At 39.3% G+C, this 17849-nt stretch overlaps 1 protein-coding gene across 1 annotated transcript in view; it reads left to right on the top strand.

Moving 5' to 3' along the window:
• The window catches only part of LOC139732279 (glutamate receptor ionotropic, kainate 2-like), a 97168-nt gene that overhangs the window by 59845 nt on the left and 19474 nt on the right, over positions 1-17849 (top strand). Inside the window, exon 2 of the mRNA XM_071643152.1 lies at positions 717-887. Coding sequence (XP_071499253.1) covers positions 717-887 — 171 coding nt within the window. The remainder of the gene's footprint in view (positions 1-716; positions 888-17849) is intronic.

Here is a 17849-nt window from a genome sequence, read left to right as displayed (position 1 = left end):
CTATGGCTTCGCATGTATCAACACAGTGTCGTACGCACTGTCCTTGAATGAGGAACACGTTTATTCAAAAATCTCCTAAATCATCTAGAATTGTCACTTGAGTTCAATTTAAATAAGTGACCCTAAGTGACAACAGAGAGATTATCAGACTTTAAGAGAAAGACATTAATCTATACTGCCCAGATTATACAGGGAAAGGGTAGACAACGAAAGCCGCTGCAGCGAAGGAGAAAAAAATACATCATAAAAATGTGTGAAATGTGTGACAAAAGTATAAATGACAATAATACATAATCTCCTTAAAGAAAGTGCTCATCCATGTTAAACTTCAGTGTGATAAAGAGGAAGTCAAGAAAAAGAAAACGAGGAATATTGCAAGTAGCTTTGAAACTCATTGCCATCCAACACTGCCCAATGATGGGAAAGGAAGTTAAAAAAAAGAAGTAGAAAGAAATGATCGTGTATGATGAGTCTCCCTGTCTAGATATCATACATGAAATAGAATTTCAAGACAGTTGTTAAATTCCATGTGTGTTCTTGTTCAGCCACGTTGAGATGAATCACCATAGAACAAACTGTAATCTGGTAATGAAATACCAACGATTTGATCATCTTGCCCTAACCTTCTGCATTTTCCCCGCAGATTAGCACAGGAAGAACCAGCGATATAAAAGATTCATGTTCATGCTTGACTATTCATTTTTGTTTTTCGGCAGGTGGCATATTCAATATGGACGGTACGAGAAGTAAAGAAGAGGCGGCCTTCAGATTTGCTATTGAGAGGACAAACGCTGAAATTCGAGGCGATCCCTCGGTGAATAAAACTCTTCTGACTCCTGAGACACAAAACATCCGGGGGAATGACACCTTTGAGACCACTAAGAAAGGTGAGTAACCTAACGCGTATTCATCGCTTTCCCTTCTTCCCCCTTCCAGGCTGCCAGCTTCTCTAACTTTAGACCGCCATTGCTCCTCGCTTCGTTAGCTTACAACAAAAGTCTGTAAAACCCTATCTATAGCACTAAGCTCTATAAATCATTCCCATTATTTGACATACACGATAAAAGGACAGAGGATTAGCTGTGCTTAATTACAATGCATCATGTATGCACACATATGGTATGGATGTAACAGACCGACAAGTCAATTTGCCATTATCCATCCTATTTCATTCCAAATGCGCAGACAAAATAAAAGAGTATACATTTGTACTTTGTAGCCTATCGCCATTTACCTTAAACACCTTGAGAAAATTAAATGAAGCATTTAAAGAACATAATTGGTAACTCAATTACTGTTTCCAAGTCATCCAGTTTAGCTTTCTGATTTGTTATATATCTGAGCACATTTCATTCCGATTTTAGTGATATGAAGGAGAAACCTTGTTGAAGCAAGAAATGAAGGGTTACATCGCAAAATGGTCTAAGCGCCATTTTTAAACATTTTAAAATAAGTCCATTAAACAGATAAAGCAAAATAAAACTTTTCTAGTGATACCTCATAACATACTAAGGAATATTCTTAAAGTTATGATTAAAGATATCCTATAACTTTCTTTTCATGTTCTTTGTTTATTAACAGCTTTCATTTCAAATATCTCAACTTCACGAAAATGGATTAAGATCATTTTGCGATAAAACTCTTCAAATACAGAATAGATAATCTTTGAGTCTGTGTGTGTACAATCCTAGAGAAGCACACTCTATTTTTAAGCTCCCTATTATTAGCTAAGAAAACGATAATGATAGATTGCTTAGAGAAGTGAGACCTGAATGAATCAATCAATTGTAACAGGAAACTTAGTATGAATGGATTTCTGGGAAAATGCCATTTATCACCTATCATAGATATAGACCTGTTCCACTTCTGAACCGAATGAGGACATCAAAAACAAATTGAATTCAAAGATAGTCACCTAATGTGTATTTTTTTTTCGTACACACCAACGGGATGCCTTTGTATTTCAATTCAAATGTATACATTGTGATGTTGGTTTATTGTGGGCTGCACTCAAACTTGAATAAAACAAAAAGAGAAGTGGTTCATATTTTTGTGTCACGTCACACAAGCTTGGTGTGCATTATTGATAGGGAGGCAGCACAGAGAACCATAGCTTTTTTCCATACGTGAAGATGGGCTAAGGAACGATCTCTGCGGTCTCAATATGACATTGCGACTTATCGCTCTTCGCTACAGGCAGCGTCAACGTCCTCTCCATGAGAAAAAAAAAACAATAAAAAGGGAAAATATTCCGCGTTGAAATTTTGATGAGATATTTATTTCAACCGCGGTTATATGGATATCATACTCACCCTCCGACACTGTCAGACGTGAGGTGGGTGTGAAAAAAAATCGAAATGGTTGAGAGGTACGGAAAGATGTACAAGTATGCAGTAGGATCTTTCTGACCCTTTCCTGTCTACATGGATATATGAACTAATAACGATATATCACGATATGATATAATGCACTCTGCAACGTGTAATCAAACCGACTTTGTATAAGGTTAACATCGATGTAACTTTCGATTTAGTAGTAATTTTAGTTTTCTGAAAAAAGAAAAAATATGTTAGGTAGATACATCATAAGTGAATCAAAGGCAATTTGATTAGTATGCTCTCTTCCCTCCTCTTCTACCCCCACCCCACCCCAATCCTGTGTCCCTCACCAACCAAAAGTCTCCCATTTTGCCCTTTTCCCGTACCATTTTAACATCTCAGAGATGTTGAAAGATATTGACAGGACTACCAGGCAATGATATGCTTTTTATTATTTACATTATTCTATTCTTTGTTAGCCTCATATGATCTCTTACCCCTTTCCTTCAGAGGTAAGTGCACGTTTGATTGATGAGGTTCCGCCGGGCATCTCTCTCCCTCTCTCTGGCTGACGAAGGGACTCTCACACAGGGAAAACAAATAGAAACAGTGAGAGGGAGAGAGAGAGGGGTGGGGTAGGGGCGGACGGGGAGATGTAACGTACTGATGCATTCAGGCTGGATGCAGCGACTCACTTCACAGATCTGTATTTTTTTTCTCTTTCCCTCTTTCATTTTGGTCTCCATGTCATCCATCACTTCTGCTTGGATGTTGATCACGGTCCAATTGACACTTGATGCCCTATTTGACTCTCTAATCTTTCTCTGTCTTCAACCTTGTCATGTTTTTCGTCTCTCTTTTCTCTCTGTTGTTTTGCTCGTTTTTATCACGGTTGTGACACGTGTTTCTAAAATCGCCGGACTTAACGACTACTGGTTCATAACGGTTATCAATGCATGAATATTAACATATACATATATATACATTGATATAAATGTATACATAAATATAAACGTATATATCACATACGGTACCTAAAAACACATCTTAAGATGCAGTCCATTAAATTATCAATAAAGGGGACACACAAACACCTCTGACCTTATGTAACCCTACCAAGTCTTCAACCAGAATAATTCGTGTTAACCAGTATTGTTGACTAGCTATCTCCTCTAAGTATCATACCCCACCCCTAAAGGGTGTGACTATTCAGTCAATTTATTACATCTCTTTAAAGTCTGCTTCTATTGGTCGAAGGTAAAGAAGGTTTTTTGGGTCTTTTTGTCGTGGCGTACGTCTCTGGTTCACTTGACCACGCCATAGTCTGCGTTACTAGGTAACATTTCATCTGGTAGTCTGACCAGGAACTCTGAGATGGAATGTATCCTGAACGTCACAGTACGTTACAATAGATTGCCATGTCTGGTGGTTCATACATGTCGTCTGCGACGCGATGGATGCCAGCACACCATGTATTATACGATTGGGGTGCGTCTAGCGAGCTGGGTTGAGGATTACGAGAGAAGGAGGTCCAGGTCTTGGCAGCGATTGGACTGTTTGGACTTACTCTCATGTTTTGGTCTAATAGACAGAGGTTTAGAATTCCCCTGTGCAGTCTTACCCACACAGACAGGCTGTTTGTAGAAGTAATGGACCGTACTCTACCAGCCTCATGTTATAGCGTTCCCACTGATCGAGGTAGACTGCAAGGAATTTGTCTCGATAGGAATCTTCCAAACGGTGTGAGTCTTCAAACGATTTTTTTAAAGTTATGTTTTGTCTGTTTCAGGTTAGTCACATCAAGAGTTATTTCTATTTCATGTCTTTTAAAAAAAGAGAAAAAAAACCGCATTGTGGTAACCCAATATAAATGTCAAAATATGTGTGTTTTTTTACATGCATGAAGAGACAAAATTACCAAATCTAACAAAAGTATATGGACAATATGTCACTAACGGTCCTTGCAAAATTAGTATTGTCGATGTAAGCGAAAGAAATGATATAATGATTTATAATTCATGCTTTCATAAACATTCTACTCTAATCAAGACGTAGCATTACATTCTACTTTATTTTGATCCTTCTTGATTTAGTTATGTTTTGTTAAAATGTTTACAATAATGTAATTTCATTTTTGTTTTGACTTGAGAAACAGAATAAATGCAAACGTAACAAAACCAAGAGAACAAAAGAAAAAATAAGAAGGAAACACATGAAACGGTAAAGCTTGAAGGATTTGTAGATTTCTAGGGAGATAAAGCTCATCTCATCAATATGGAGGATTAGAAAGAGGAGGATGAGCGAAATAATGGGAAGCTGAGAGAGTGAGAACCATCTCATCTGGCTGATAGTGATTTATAGTCTTGATAAAATATCATAATGGAATAATGTGATGCTGTAATGGAGAGACATCATCAAGAGGTTAACAGAGGTGAAAGATTCTTCTTAGAGAGAGGGAGGGAAGGGGATTAGGAGAGACAAGAGAGAGAGAGAGAGAGAGAGAGAGAGAGAGAGAGAAGGAGAGGGAGTAATGGAGAGAGGGGAATGGAGGGAGGGGATGTGGAAAAGGGGTTTTCGGGAGAAAGAGAGAGAGAGGGAGAGGGGAAGGAGATGGAGAGACTAGGAAGAGAGGAGAGAGCGGAAGGAAGGAAGGGAATAGGGAGATGTTGGAGAAAGGCTTGAGAGGATAGCTGGAGAGGAATAACGGAGGGTGGGTCCTCCAGAAGTTAGACTGATCGAGAGACAAGCGGAAGACAAGAGGGCGGAGAACGGATGAAATAAGTGTAATCCTTATGAACGAGGTCTAACGTGAACGACAACCAAGGCTTGGTTTGAGGAGCCTCTGATGAGGGCTGGTTTCGGCTTTCGCTCTTCCAATTTAGCCTCTGATTGAATCGAGCTGCCAGCGAGCGTGTGCTCAAAGCTTGACAGCGGATCGAGATCAAAATTAATTTGATTGAAAAATCAATGGGGGCACGAAATTGTAGATTTTTCAGTTATTCAGAGAGAGTATCCATCATCATGCTACCTTAAATGTGAGACAAAAGGAAAGTACTGATGACGCAACTTTCTTTTTTTTCTGTGAAAGGAAGATTCTTTGATCAAATGCGTGAGCTTATCACCAAAAACCCATAAAATCATAGCTGACATGACATTTCACCGTCTTTATGTCTTATCAAAATACATCCCTTATACATACAGACTGTCTGACACATTGTAATCAATGTTTCATGAAGCTTGAGCCACACTCCGATGAAAGCGATTTCCATATGTAGTCATAACTAACACCCTACAAGATACCCTATATTATTTATAGTGAACAGTCCATTGCAAGTCCATTCTTCAAACGTAACCTTTTTATACAAGGTGGAAAAACGTGACAACATACGCCATTTTGAAATAATGATGTCCTTGTAAATGCTAACTATTTATTCCATGGCTGTCTTCTTCAATCTAAGCCGCTTGTTTTTGGCGAGATATGTGCTGGTAACTTTTCCATCGCTGTGTTGTTTGTTATTTCTTAAGGCGTGAAATATCGTAGTTAGGATTGTGCATGAATGAGATGCGCTGAATGTATTTTCGGATTTGTGTGTTTTGGCTGACATTTAGGGCGGGAGGCGGAAGCGTTGGACTAAACCGACGTTCAATAAAAGATAAAATTTGACGTCAACGTGACACATAGCGCACCCTATTTCTGATTTAGCTAGCGAAGGAAATTGATGCGTTCATTTCCTGGTCGGAAAAGCAATATTTGGTGCTCGCTAACCATTGGCACGGTGCCTTAATAGAGCAAATGTCAAGACGGACTGACTGCCCCTCGTATCAAATGATAACGTCTTATGACTGCTGAATATTTCAGGACAATTAGTTTCAATGCTTTTAAGGGTGCGGCCATGTATAATTATATGTATAAATGCAGTATCGTGGTGAAAAGCAACCATTTGCACAATTAGCACACACAAGCTTGAAATCAGCGCATGGATATGTTGCGGAGAAAAGCGTCCACTTCATTATTGGAATGGTTTTCTTCTTGTTAATAATAATGACCTCTGTGCGAGGGAATTCGCCGACCATACGATTATAAATTTAATGATGCACAAAATATACAAGATAAGCCTTCGCTGACGTGGCTGATGTAGATATTCGATCTGTGCCAACTTTGTGGAAATTACTGACCGTCTAATGTAGATTTAAAGCTGTCTGACGGATTGACTTTGGATACTTTTATGACTTATCATAATATGAATGTCACCAGACAAAATTTGTCCCCAATATATGAGGCAATGGAAACAACTATCTGAATAAGAGTCTGAAATAAAATGGTCCATTTTCCCAAGAACTGATATATTTTAGATATGTGATTTTTCTACCGTTGAAGAGTACTGGATATGAAAGGTAATGTGCCCTCTCTTTTTTCCCTTTTTTTTAGACAAATAACATGAGAGAGATTTGCAAATGCGACTTTTCGTGAGTGTGTGTATGTTTCCGTGTGTCTCTGTAGGTGTTTGTGTGTGGGTGTGTGGTTTGTGTGTCTGTGTGTGTTTTGTGTGGGTGTGCGGTTTGTGTGTGTGTGTGTGTGTGTGTTTGTGTGTGTGTGTGTGGTTTGTGTGTCTGTGTGTCTGTGTGTCTGTGCGTGTTTGTGTGTGGTTTGTGTGTCTGTGCGTGTTTGTGTGTGGGGTTGTGCGTATGTAAAAGATAAAAAGCAAGACTTCCAACGGTAAAGAGGGAAACGGAGAGCCGGTTACCGTAGCCAGACGTATTATATTGACACTTGATAGTAGAATAGTAGGGCGATAGAGGGACTCTTCATAAATGATGCATCTATTCCAGCACATCTCGTAAACAGGTCGGAGATGAGACGCTAACGCCGGACTGCCTGTCAGTAGGATGAAATACGTCATAAGACTGGCCTATTCCTAGCTCTTGGTAAGGTGTCCTTTCAACCACTTTTTGAATTCAAAAAGAGAGATTAGAGAGGCAGTGCTTACAAAAGTGAGAAGGGAGCCTGAGACCTATGCAGTCGGGCTGTGGGCTTTTAATGACACCATTCCTTTTGATCTCTTTTAACACGTTTAAGCACTAACCTCTCACGTCTTCCGACCAGACGCTCGTAGATTATTCCAGTTTTAAGTTCCAGGTGTCCACACCTTTGGTATTCGAGGGAGTGAAATGATCCGGTCACACATAAAGGGCGACCATAGCAAACATGCACTCACATTGAAAACTATTCAGATATGTGTTTGCACTGATGTACTAAAACAGACGTGGATGGGAGCAGCATTGCTTTGTGGTGTGTGGAAATTCATATAATCATTTTAACTCGCGAGGAACATAGTATATCAACATGATACATAATAGGCCTACATATGCTGTCGGCGATGCTATACTCCAGACTTTCCTTGTGATCCAGGGGGTGTGTACATGGATACCAGGAAATGGTGTAGTGAGGTGATAACTCCCCTTGAAGAACAGTGATAGAACTAAAGAATTAAGTTACCCCCTCCCCCATTTGTAATGTTAAAATCTCCATCTGTATTAGGGAAGCTACAGGTAACTATACACTCTAAAAAAATCCGGGTTAGAACTGACCCGGAACCGGCTCCGTTGGGGTCACACCCCGTTCCGGGTAAAAAATGACTTGGAATTTGGTCATGAAGATCCGGAATGGGATCACCCTGACCTAATTCATGACTCTGAATGGGGTCATATCTGACCCCATTCCTTGTCATTTCCGACCCGAAACGGGGTGTGACCCCAACGGACCCTTTCCGGGTCAGTTCTGACCCGGATGTTTTAAGAGTGTACGTTTGATGAAACAAAGTCACCATGTATACACCTCCTGCCTATAGTTTTCATGATTATAAAACAAGACACGCCTGAAAGTGAGTCTAGTCAAGTGAAACACGCTCAGCAATTCCGATGAAAGAGCCTCAAATCTAAACTTGAAAGTGGGAGTTTCTCCTTCATCTGATACCGCAACTGGCCCTTCGGATTCTTTTTCTTCTTCAGACTGACAAGGCGACGTTTCCGTAGAGCCGAGTACGAATACTTGGCCGTCCTTTGCGTGTCGTTTGTTCAGATAAGTGTCGCACTGTTTATAGGTAGTGGAGCTAAAGGGTATTCAGGTCTATGCTGTTTTCAAGCACACATTCAAACGTGAGAGAGGAGAAAGAGGTACGGACATGCCACTGAGGAAGTCGTGCATGTTAATCATTACGTACTTGGCCTCCCTTGAAGAGCGGCACAAGCACCATAGCCGATCGAACTTTCACTCCTGACAAATTCTGGGAATAATAGAGCAAGCAGAATCACTCCCGTACTTGAACGTGTTGTACCTCACTCCATACCTCTCCCTCTCTTTTCCAGGGACGAGTGACAAGGTATCGATCCCTGTCGTTTGGTTGAAATGCAAAAGTATGTCCAAGAAGTAAACTTTTCTTGCGTGTCGGTGATTGTGTTTTTGTATCAAACCTCTGTCTTCTGATCAACTCTCGACAAGTTTGCATATCAAACATAGGCGATATGTTCCTAATTATCAGTCAAGTTCTAATTTCCCTTCACATATACCGGCTTCAGAGTCCAAACCGTAATATTAATCCTTTCTAATTGTTTACCCTGCCTCTGTAATCTCTCCTCCACACTATCATCGACAGATCTTTCCTTCTTCCATATCATTCGTGTTTCAGTTGGTTCGATTCTTTCATATTTTCTAATATTTGCTGTAGATCCCCCTTGATGTATGCTCACCATTGTCCATCTGTTTATCTATTGAAAACGTATTTTGTTTTATTTCATCTTTTTTTTTCTTGGGGGGGGGGGGGGGAACAGTTTTGTCTTTTGGGATTAAAATGTTAAGAGGATTGCAATCTACCCTTTTGCTATGTAAAAGAGAGAATGATACGTGTTTCTTTTGGTTTTTGCATTTCTAAAAGACTTTGTGATTACTCACCATGCTCACTTTGCACCTGAAGAGCTTTAGATGTCGATCGACCCTCTATGCATCGGGAACCATCAGAACACACGATACAATGATCATGACGCCCACTGATGTTACCTACTGCAGTCCCCATACCCTCTCTATTCCCAACACTTCATTACAATATTTCATCTTTTTGATCTCCGTTTATTCAGCTATACTGTTGCTGTGAGATTGCAGTAACTGTTCACTACTGTAAAGGTCGTTGCATGTCAGTATAATATTGTGATAAATATATTGAGTATTAAAAAATGATAACAAATCGTATGTTTTTGTTTATAGTATGAAGCCATTGATTCACTAAATGAGCGAACTTTCCCATAACAGTAAAACAACAACAACAACAATAACCGCGAAACGGAACTTAGTAACTCCACTGTACGTAGAATCCCTCATACCTCTGTGAACCTTGCTCACAGACAGAACGGAACAAAAGAAATGATCCAAGCACTCTCTGTCTCTTGAATATCTCTCTTATAATTTTTTGTTATCATATTCAACAATTATTTATGACCAAGTGTCATGCTATAAATGTCAATCCAAGTATGGCACTAAAGAGAATCCATTAACATCTAGAAGTCATGTTTTCAAGAGAAGAGTTGGTATGCCATGGCAGTCTGTGTGAGCTATAATTGAAAGCCTATTGCAATATTAAAAAGAGATCGTCGTTATATGAGTGGTGACTACCATTTGAATGTGATATGATAAATATTCCTTTTTACAACTTTGTCATAAAACCTTGTGAGGTATGATTTTTCCAAATGTCACGAACAAATTCGTCATTCTAATAGTTCTCCTATTACACACAAATTTTCAAGAATATTGCAATGCTGAAAATCGTTTTTCCCCCTCGAAGATCATTTACGGGAACATGAAGCTGATATAAGTTCGAATTCACTTTATTACGACAAATTGTAGATATGGTTGCTAGTTTCGATGTAGACGCTACGTCGTGCCAGCATGAAATAACAAGTTTGTGATGTATTGTACCCCACGTAGATAGCACGCGTAGTATGATTCACGAGCTTAGGCACTTGGGCATTTCTTTTTTTCACCAGAGTAATTCTTGCTACTTTTTCTTACTTTTTACTCTCTCCCCCTCATCAATCATGTCTTCTTTAAAAGACCATTATCATAATATTATTATGCCCTCGTATCATGCTTTCATATGATATGTTTATTTGTTTATATTCTGTCAATCTGCTTATTTTCTTACGTGTAGTGGCCTTTTTGTACACATTGTAAACTTAACTATGTTTTTGATGTATCTTTGATGTCGAAAAAAATAAATCAGATGAGATGAAATGAAATGAAATAAAATGAAATTTTCGTCTTTGACACCAAAGTCATGCTGCATAAATGTTGAGACGATATCAAATATAAGTCAGAAAATCGAAAAGAAAAGTCTTGGAATACTCAATTCTGATTGGCTGATATCTAACTTACATTTCATATTCTGACTTATGTTTGATTGTATATTTAATTCTATGCTACAGAGCCCTGAGTGGTAATATGACTCTTCTATGACTCTGAGGCCGATACACCAAGGAGAAGATAGTATTAAACTCTAGTTTGAGTGATGTCTTGTTATCTGCTCAAGCGTGCAGGTAACACCATTAAGTATGCTCTTACATATCAACCAAACGATCAATACTCGAAGCGCCGATCACTATACAGACAAATTTTCTTTTCAATAATAAATCGTCTGTGTATCCCTCCATCACTTCTTTATACGAAATAGACTCAACGAGTTTGTTTTCTTGTTTCTTGGCTTCGACGGGATTACATCAGATATAAAATTTCCAGTATTATTTACGTTTTCGAATGCAGGATTTAAAGGCAAAGAGTAACATTGTTTGGTTGTTTTATATTCTTGTCAGTGAAAAATGTTCTTTCCATAAAAATGCTGCAGGAATAGAAATGAAAATGATATGTCTGCACCCATCATTGCTTATGACGAAGAATCAGTTCTTTATAATTTCTTCCACAAACGATGTAACATGAAGCTGACAACAGTCACTTTATCATTTATGTCAACCCCATGGAGGTAGTCTTTAAACATTATTCAATATCTAAATCTATTTCCCTCATCTTATATGGCATACAGTATAAACTATTGTACCTCCTTTACTGTTAGTGCCTTCCCTCACTCAATCTCCCAGATCTAACATTTCCAATCTAAATCACCGTATAAATTACAAGGCATTCAATGCATTAGCAATGTACATTGTATACGCGAACCCATGATATGACAAGAGGTTTCAGATTCATTTCATATGGTCGAACCTTGATGATAGTTTGGGGAACACAATATCCGTTAAACGAGGATATTCAGTAGTTGATGGAGCTTAATGATAGTATTTCCTGCGAGCATTATCTGAGTTTCATAGCTCCATTTATTTGGAATCAGTAGAAGAGAAATCTTGCCCAATAATGGTCGATGCACATAAAGAAGGTCAAGCATGACTTGAGAGTATGGGCTACACGGGGCAGAATTTTTTTTTGGTTTCACTCCGTGTTGTCTTATACGTAGGCTGGAACGCATATCTTGCGCTAGTACACAATCTGTGCTGCCCAAGTTCTATCATATACGGTTTAAAATAACCTGAAGACTTTAAGACAATTCTTTTTTATGTATTTCTTGTGACTTTTGCTTGATAATGTTGTAATGAGAAATCTCCTGAGATTCTAGAAATGCTTTAATATATTTCTGCATTCGACCAAATTGTCTTATGGGTCGATTGGGGGGTAAAATACATGTAGTGATAAAATGCAATTGTAGCGAAAGCTAGCGAGATAAAAGTCATTATGATAATCATTTTAATATTAATAATTTTCATGGCAATGTTAACAGTATATTCACAATTAAGTTGATTTCAAGAATACTATTTTTGCCCGTCTCTTGAGGGAACTGGCTTTCATCCATTAGAGGATTGTCAAGTAGCCTTCGTGGGACATGACTGGTAAAAATTGCCCAAGGATGAGTTCACAGTGTAAGACTCGAACCCAGAATCTACAGACTCTGGTCCCTAAATAGTTTTCTCTGAATCACAGTGCTGCTATCTATAGTGATACTACAACACTGAGGTCACTGGCCCTTTGAATACAGTCCTGCAAGATATTCAGACGGAGTAATCAAGTTGATTTGTTATTCTTCATATAGACCAAACCAAGCCATGGGAAACAAACGCATTGACATGGGAACTGGGAATATTTCGGTTTAAATGTCAGCAGAAGAAAATGGTCGTATTCTCTACACTCGTTCTGCTGTATAATCCTGAGTGATACAAACCTGGTGTATAGGATCTCAGGCGAATTGTTGATATTTCTGAGGGTATTCCAAGCGAGGAATTAAGTTAAGAAATCGGCTTACTTCACTGGGAGACCGTATGGAATTATGATGTATTTTACTATCATGCAGTCAAGTTTTTAACCTTTTGACTCTCTGTCAGATATGACCCAGCGAAGCAGCATGCAAATGTGGCACGAGAGGATTTTGTGATATTGATAAATGGTCATGCATACTCTTCGCAAACACACATGCCTGTGTATTTTAAGACAAAACACGTGAGTGCAGTATTCGAAGCTGCCTCGTCGAGCTGTGTGGGAACTCGTGCACGGTGTTTCACAATTGCCTAACGCACCATCCGCAGCGATTGAACTCGCTGTGCACTAATTGTAGCCTAGAGGAACGAAATGTCCAGATTCGTGCTGTCTGCGATTAATGCGGAAAGTTTTAGTCTCCTCTTTTCTCATTCAAACAATTACCGTGTTAAACGTGCCACTTAGAATTAAACACGATTAAAGGTTAGACGCATCATTCATCCCACGTGCTCTTCACACTTGATCACAATGTCAACGGGCTAACATACATGGACAGAGGAATGAACATTATCAAGATGGCGCGAAGAGACAGTATAGTAAGAGGAACGGCTTTTCTTCCTGTGCGTGCGTTAACTCATAAAACACGAGATAAAGAAGGCGAGAGGGAGAGCGAGAGAGGAGGGGGGGGGGGGAGATGGGATGGGGTGGGAGAAGGAGATATGGACGATGATGATTTGCAGCAGTCATCTGCAGAGGTTTGTGAACAGGAAATAATCTGATCTCCCCTCATCGTTTAGCAAATGAGGAGGAAAGAGAAATTGAGAGGGAGAGTGAGAGATTAAAAAGTAAGAAAATAGGGAAACACTTGGGGTGGGACAAATGATTAATGTGTGGTGACAACGACATAAGACTACACACTCATACAGAAAATATATTAGGATCTGAATTAATTTTAGATTGAAAAGAATAAGATAGAGGTGAAAGGAAAGAGACAGAGAAAAAATATAAAGAATGAAAACATACAGAACAAACTAAGAGGAGGGGCAAAGAGATATTATGAAAGTTCTCTTTTGATTTGAATAATATTCTAATCTAACGTTTATTATATTTCAGTAATAATGTATATACATTTATATGTATATATATATATATATATATATATATATATATATATATATATACATACATATATATATATATGTATATGATTGATTTTGAGGATAAACATCCAGGTCAGAACAATGATGACAACTGGCAATAGTGAGTTCGTCATTTTACATGAAGAGCGTTAATCATTTCACTATATTTTGCCATCACGCCGATTGACTAATTATTTCGAGTCAACCATTCCATGGTATACAACGTGGCGCAGACGAATGTTTTTTCTTGTTTGTCTTTAATCACCAAATAAGTTCGATACCTAACGGTGTCTGTTAATCGATTTAGCAATGATCCAATTAAAAAGCCGCGGAAAAAGAAAATTGCCAAATTAATTAAGCGAAAGAGATGCCTGGCGAATTCAAGAAATGTGCGAGCACTAATCTTTCTATAACGGAATAGCATTACGTCAAATGAAATGTAATCAAAAAGCAGAATCGCATTAGCATGCCTGCATTATTTCAGGATTGCAATTACCTAAAAACAACACCTTATATTTCCGTATATACGTACATATATATATACATACATACATACATACAGTTGTACATTCTGTTTTTCGTTTGTTTGTTTTGTTTTTGCGGAAATATCTTTGTAAATGCCATGTATGGTCTTCAGTGATAGAGTGCATCAATAATATAGTTCTCGATATTCACAATGCTTTCCAACACGCTGGACTTCCCGCTGGAAACCGTTCATTACATCAAGTTCTGGTGCTTTGTTTTGAGATTGATCCTGCAACTGCTTGAGCACTCCACCTTCCTGGATCACTAATTCTGGAATACTGTGAATGCTATGCTAGTTCCAAGTGAAGGAATACTAGTTTGATCTTCTCCTGTGAAGACACTGGCAAACTGTATTAGAGTTTCATCTTTCCCTAGTCCGTCGCTAATGGTTGTATATTACTCACCTTGAGATCCGTAACACCACCTTCAATTGTACTCATTCTTGTTATTTATGACCACAACCTTCTTTCATTGCAGTGGTAGATTATTTGAAACAAAACCCTTCTCTGCTTTAGTCAGGATTTCCTAAGTTCTTTTTTTACAGCACAGGCTGGCGTCCCAGTCTACATTCTGATCAGATTCCTTTGCGTTGTTATAAACTCTCTGCTCCATACTCACAAGCCTCAATATGCGTTTTTGAAACTAAGGTTAACTATTTGGTTTGGCTGCAGTTTATGATTTATGATTCTTCTTGATCCGTTTTCTTCTCGTTGCCGATCAAATCCCTCTTTTCCGCCAGTGAAGATCACAATTATGCCGTTAGTCTGTCTGTTCTTCTCCAAGGTCTTGGATACAATAATCAGTGACACTACTGGGTACGGGGAAGACCTTGGAGTGGTTTAGGGACCAGCTGACGGTTAGACACCAGTATGCCACCTTGATGGCCTTTGATTCTTCCCTGAAGCCTATCAAGTGTAGCGTTCCACAAGGTTCTCTGCTTACGAGTCTCCCTCTTTCTTTGTTGTGTCAATGGCATTACATGTTCATCGCAAACTTTTCTACTAATTTTATTCAATGATAAATCCAGCGTCTCTCTCTCTCACATAGACCCACATGTTCTTGAAGTTGATAAACTAAGGCACAGGACCGCAATGGAGGAACGTCGCAATTGATTTGTCTGCCAATGTGCCCCCTCTCCATCTCTCCAATTCTTCTCTTCATCTCTGTCTATTTATCTCTCTCCTTCTCACTTTCTTCCTCACTCTCTGACCCTAACTTCCTCTACCCCATCCCCCCTTTCGCTCTCTCCCTTTCTCGCAGCAAAGTACCTGTGTTTTCTTTCTTCCACTTATCGCCAAATCTGTCTACGTACTAGCGATCCCAAACGACCGCTTTACGCGCATCGATTAAAGACGCGAGATAATATCGATAGCGGAGCATGCCTGAGAATTAATTTAACGCCTGTCGATTCGAATATGAAAGAAGGTAGGGGCATCAGGGGTCATGTTATGACTGCATTGCTGTTCCCCCACTTAATCGAGGTGACAGATATTGTCTTTATTCCATGCTCCATCCATTCGTCTTTCCCCATTCCTTCCAACTATCTCTTTCCCATCTTCTGATTTCCCTTTCCAGGATCACCTGGAATAGAAACTGTGCTAGTGTATGCATCGTATGTCATGAAGTCACACTTTTGAAGGCGATTAATGGTTCATCACGTGGTATTTCGCTGGTATTGATTCATGCGCGCCTTGGGGCTACTCTGCGTCGTCTGTGTCATGAAAGCTGTGTGATGCGTTCAGACGTACGGCACATAATGCTTTCTGCTCACTGGAGCACGTTTCCATTACTCCAGTGGTATAATTCGAGAATGTGACGGCCACTGGAGATAATACTCTTATATACACCTCGTCGTCAGCTATAAATCCGAACATGATACGTTCTCCTCAAGGCAGTGCCATTCAATGAGAGGATTTGTTCTCGTTAATCCTTTTTGTTTAGATCTGTTTCAGGATTTCATTTTCAGTTATGCAAGCTTATGCAAGTGGGTGTACATCAAAATTATGTTATCATGTTGGATGATTGATCAAACCATAAGTCGGACTTTGAAGATCATTGTCTGAAGTGTAGCCGGCAAAGTAACTGACAGAAATCATAAATCTGTCCGCCAGTCGCCAAAACGAATATGAATTTCTTCTCCCTTATTGCCATCGTAATGGCGTATGTACTATTATAGGCATAGAAATGACGTTTGATTCCCCAGATATAGGTTTGAAAGTAAAGTTTGAAATAAAGACAAGGGACAAAGACTTGTGAACCCCTCGTCCCCTGAGAGTGATTAGCAGGAAACAAAAGTGTCAGAAAGTGGTGAATGGGTGAATTACAGCACGTTTCGTCCTGGTTACTACACACCTCAAGCGTTACACCTTTCCTCCATATCCGCCATCTTGTTCGGTTCGTGCTATCTTTGAATGGGCTCAGCTGAAGGGGGAAGAGAACAAGTGGCTCACGTTTGGCCTATATTTCTTGTCTTCTTTCAGCTGAAATAATGGCGTAAATGAGGTGCTAGCTGTTGTCTGCTTGACACATATCGATGGCAGATTCTTCCGCAGAGATCCCCGAGGAGCGTCCGGGGACCCATCGGTGATGAATGGCATTCTAGCCGTCTGCCTAGTTTGCTCTAGTGCTCAGCTGGATTCAAAACAAGTCAAAGACAAAAAAAAAAACAGTCACATCAACCTATACGTTTATTGATAATCAGCCGCACTGAACAATCATACGGAAAGGTCTTGCTTGTACAAGACTATATATTATATCGTAAAGCTCAGAGTGAAGAGAAGAAACTGGATAGTAATATGTTTAATCTAATATAAAGATGTCATGTGTTTTGTGTAACCTTAAATATCCCGTGTGTATATTATAATCAAAATCATTCAAAGTGTAAAGTGCAATCTAGTAAATGTTGAATTTTTATACGTGAAGGCGTTTCTGTCTGAATGCATTATGGCAAAACAATACTCCAGTTGCATTCAAGATAGGGTTTTATATTTTTCAAGACGCGATGGGGAAGTATGGGGGATTATATTGGTAGACAAACCGGAATCTCACGCATCGCTGGAGCTTTCGTAATTACTGGATGCCATGAGCTCATATCAGTAGAAACCAGTTCTTGGATTTGAAATGCACATGCACGGGCGCACCGACAGAGCCTTGAGGATTAGGGGGTATTCCTTTAGGCACGACAAGCCAATGTCCAAATCTCACCCGTACGTCATCTCCCCACGGGGTCACTTAAATTATAATATATCAATATGTATGTTTCCACATCTCTTTCCCATCACCTGCCCACATTTACGATCGACTGATTTATACAAAATATCTTATGGTGTCTTACTGTCAGACATGCTTAGGGGCGACACGGTGTTCAATGCTTCCTGGCAGTACAGCACAGATATTGAGAAATACCTGGTTAGAAAATGAGATAAAAAAGTGTCGTATATTTCTTTTGTTTTAGTCTGTTGACCCAGGGTTTTCCACAGGGCATTTTTACGGCATTGCGGGAAGGACATTACCTACTTGACAAGGAGGAACACCTACAACCAAAGAGAAGAAGGAGAGAAGAAGAAG

The sequence above is a fragment of the Diadema antillarum genome, unplaced genomic scaffold, assembly GCF_040938485.1.
Source record: "Diadema antillarum isolate AM-2024a unplaced genomic scaffold, OU_Dant_1.0 seq00000409_RagTag, whole genome shotgun sequence".
Taxonomy (NCBI): Eukaryota; Metazoa; Echinodermata; class Echinoidea; order Diadematoida; family Diadematidae; genus Diadema; species Diadema antillarum.
This window is presented reverse-complemented; position numbering and strand designations above follow the sequence as displayed.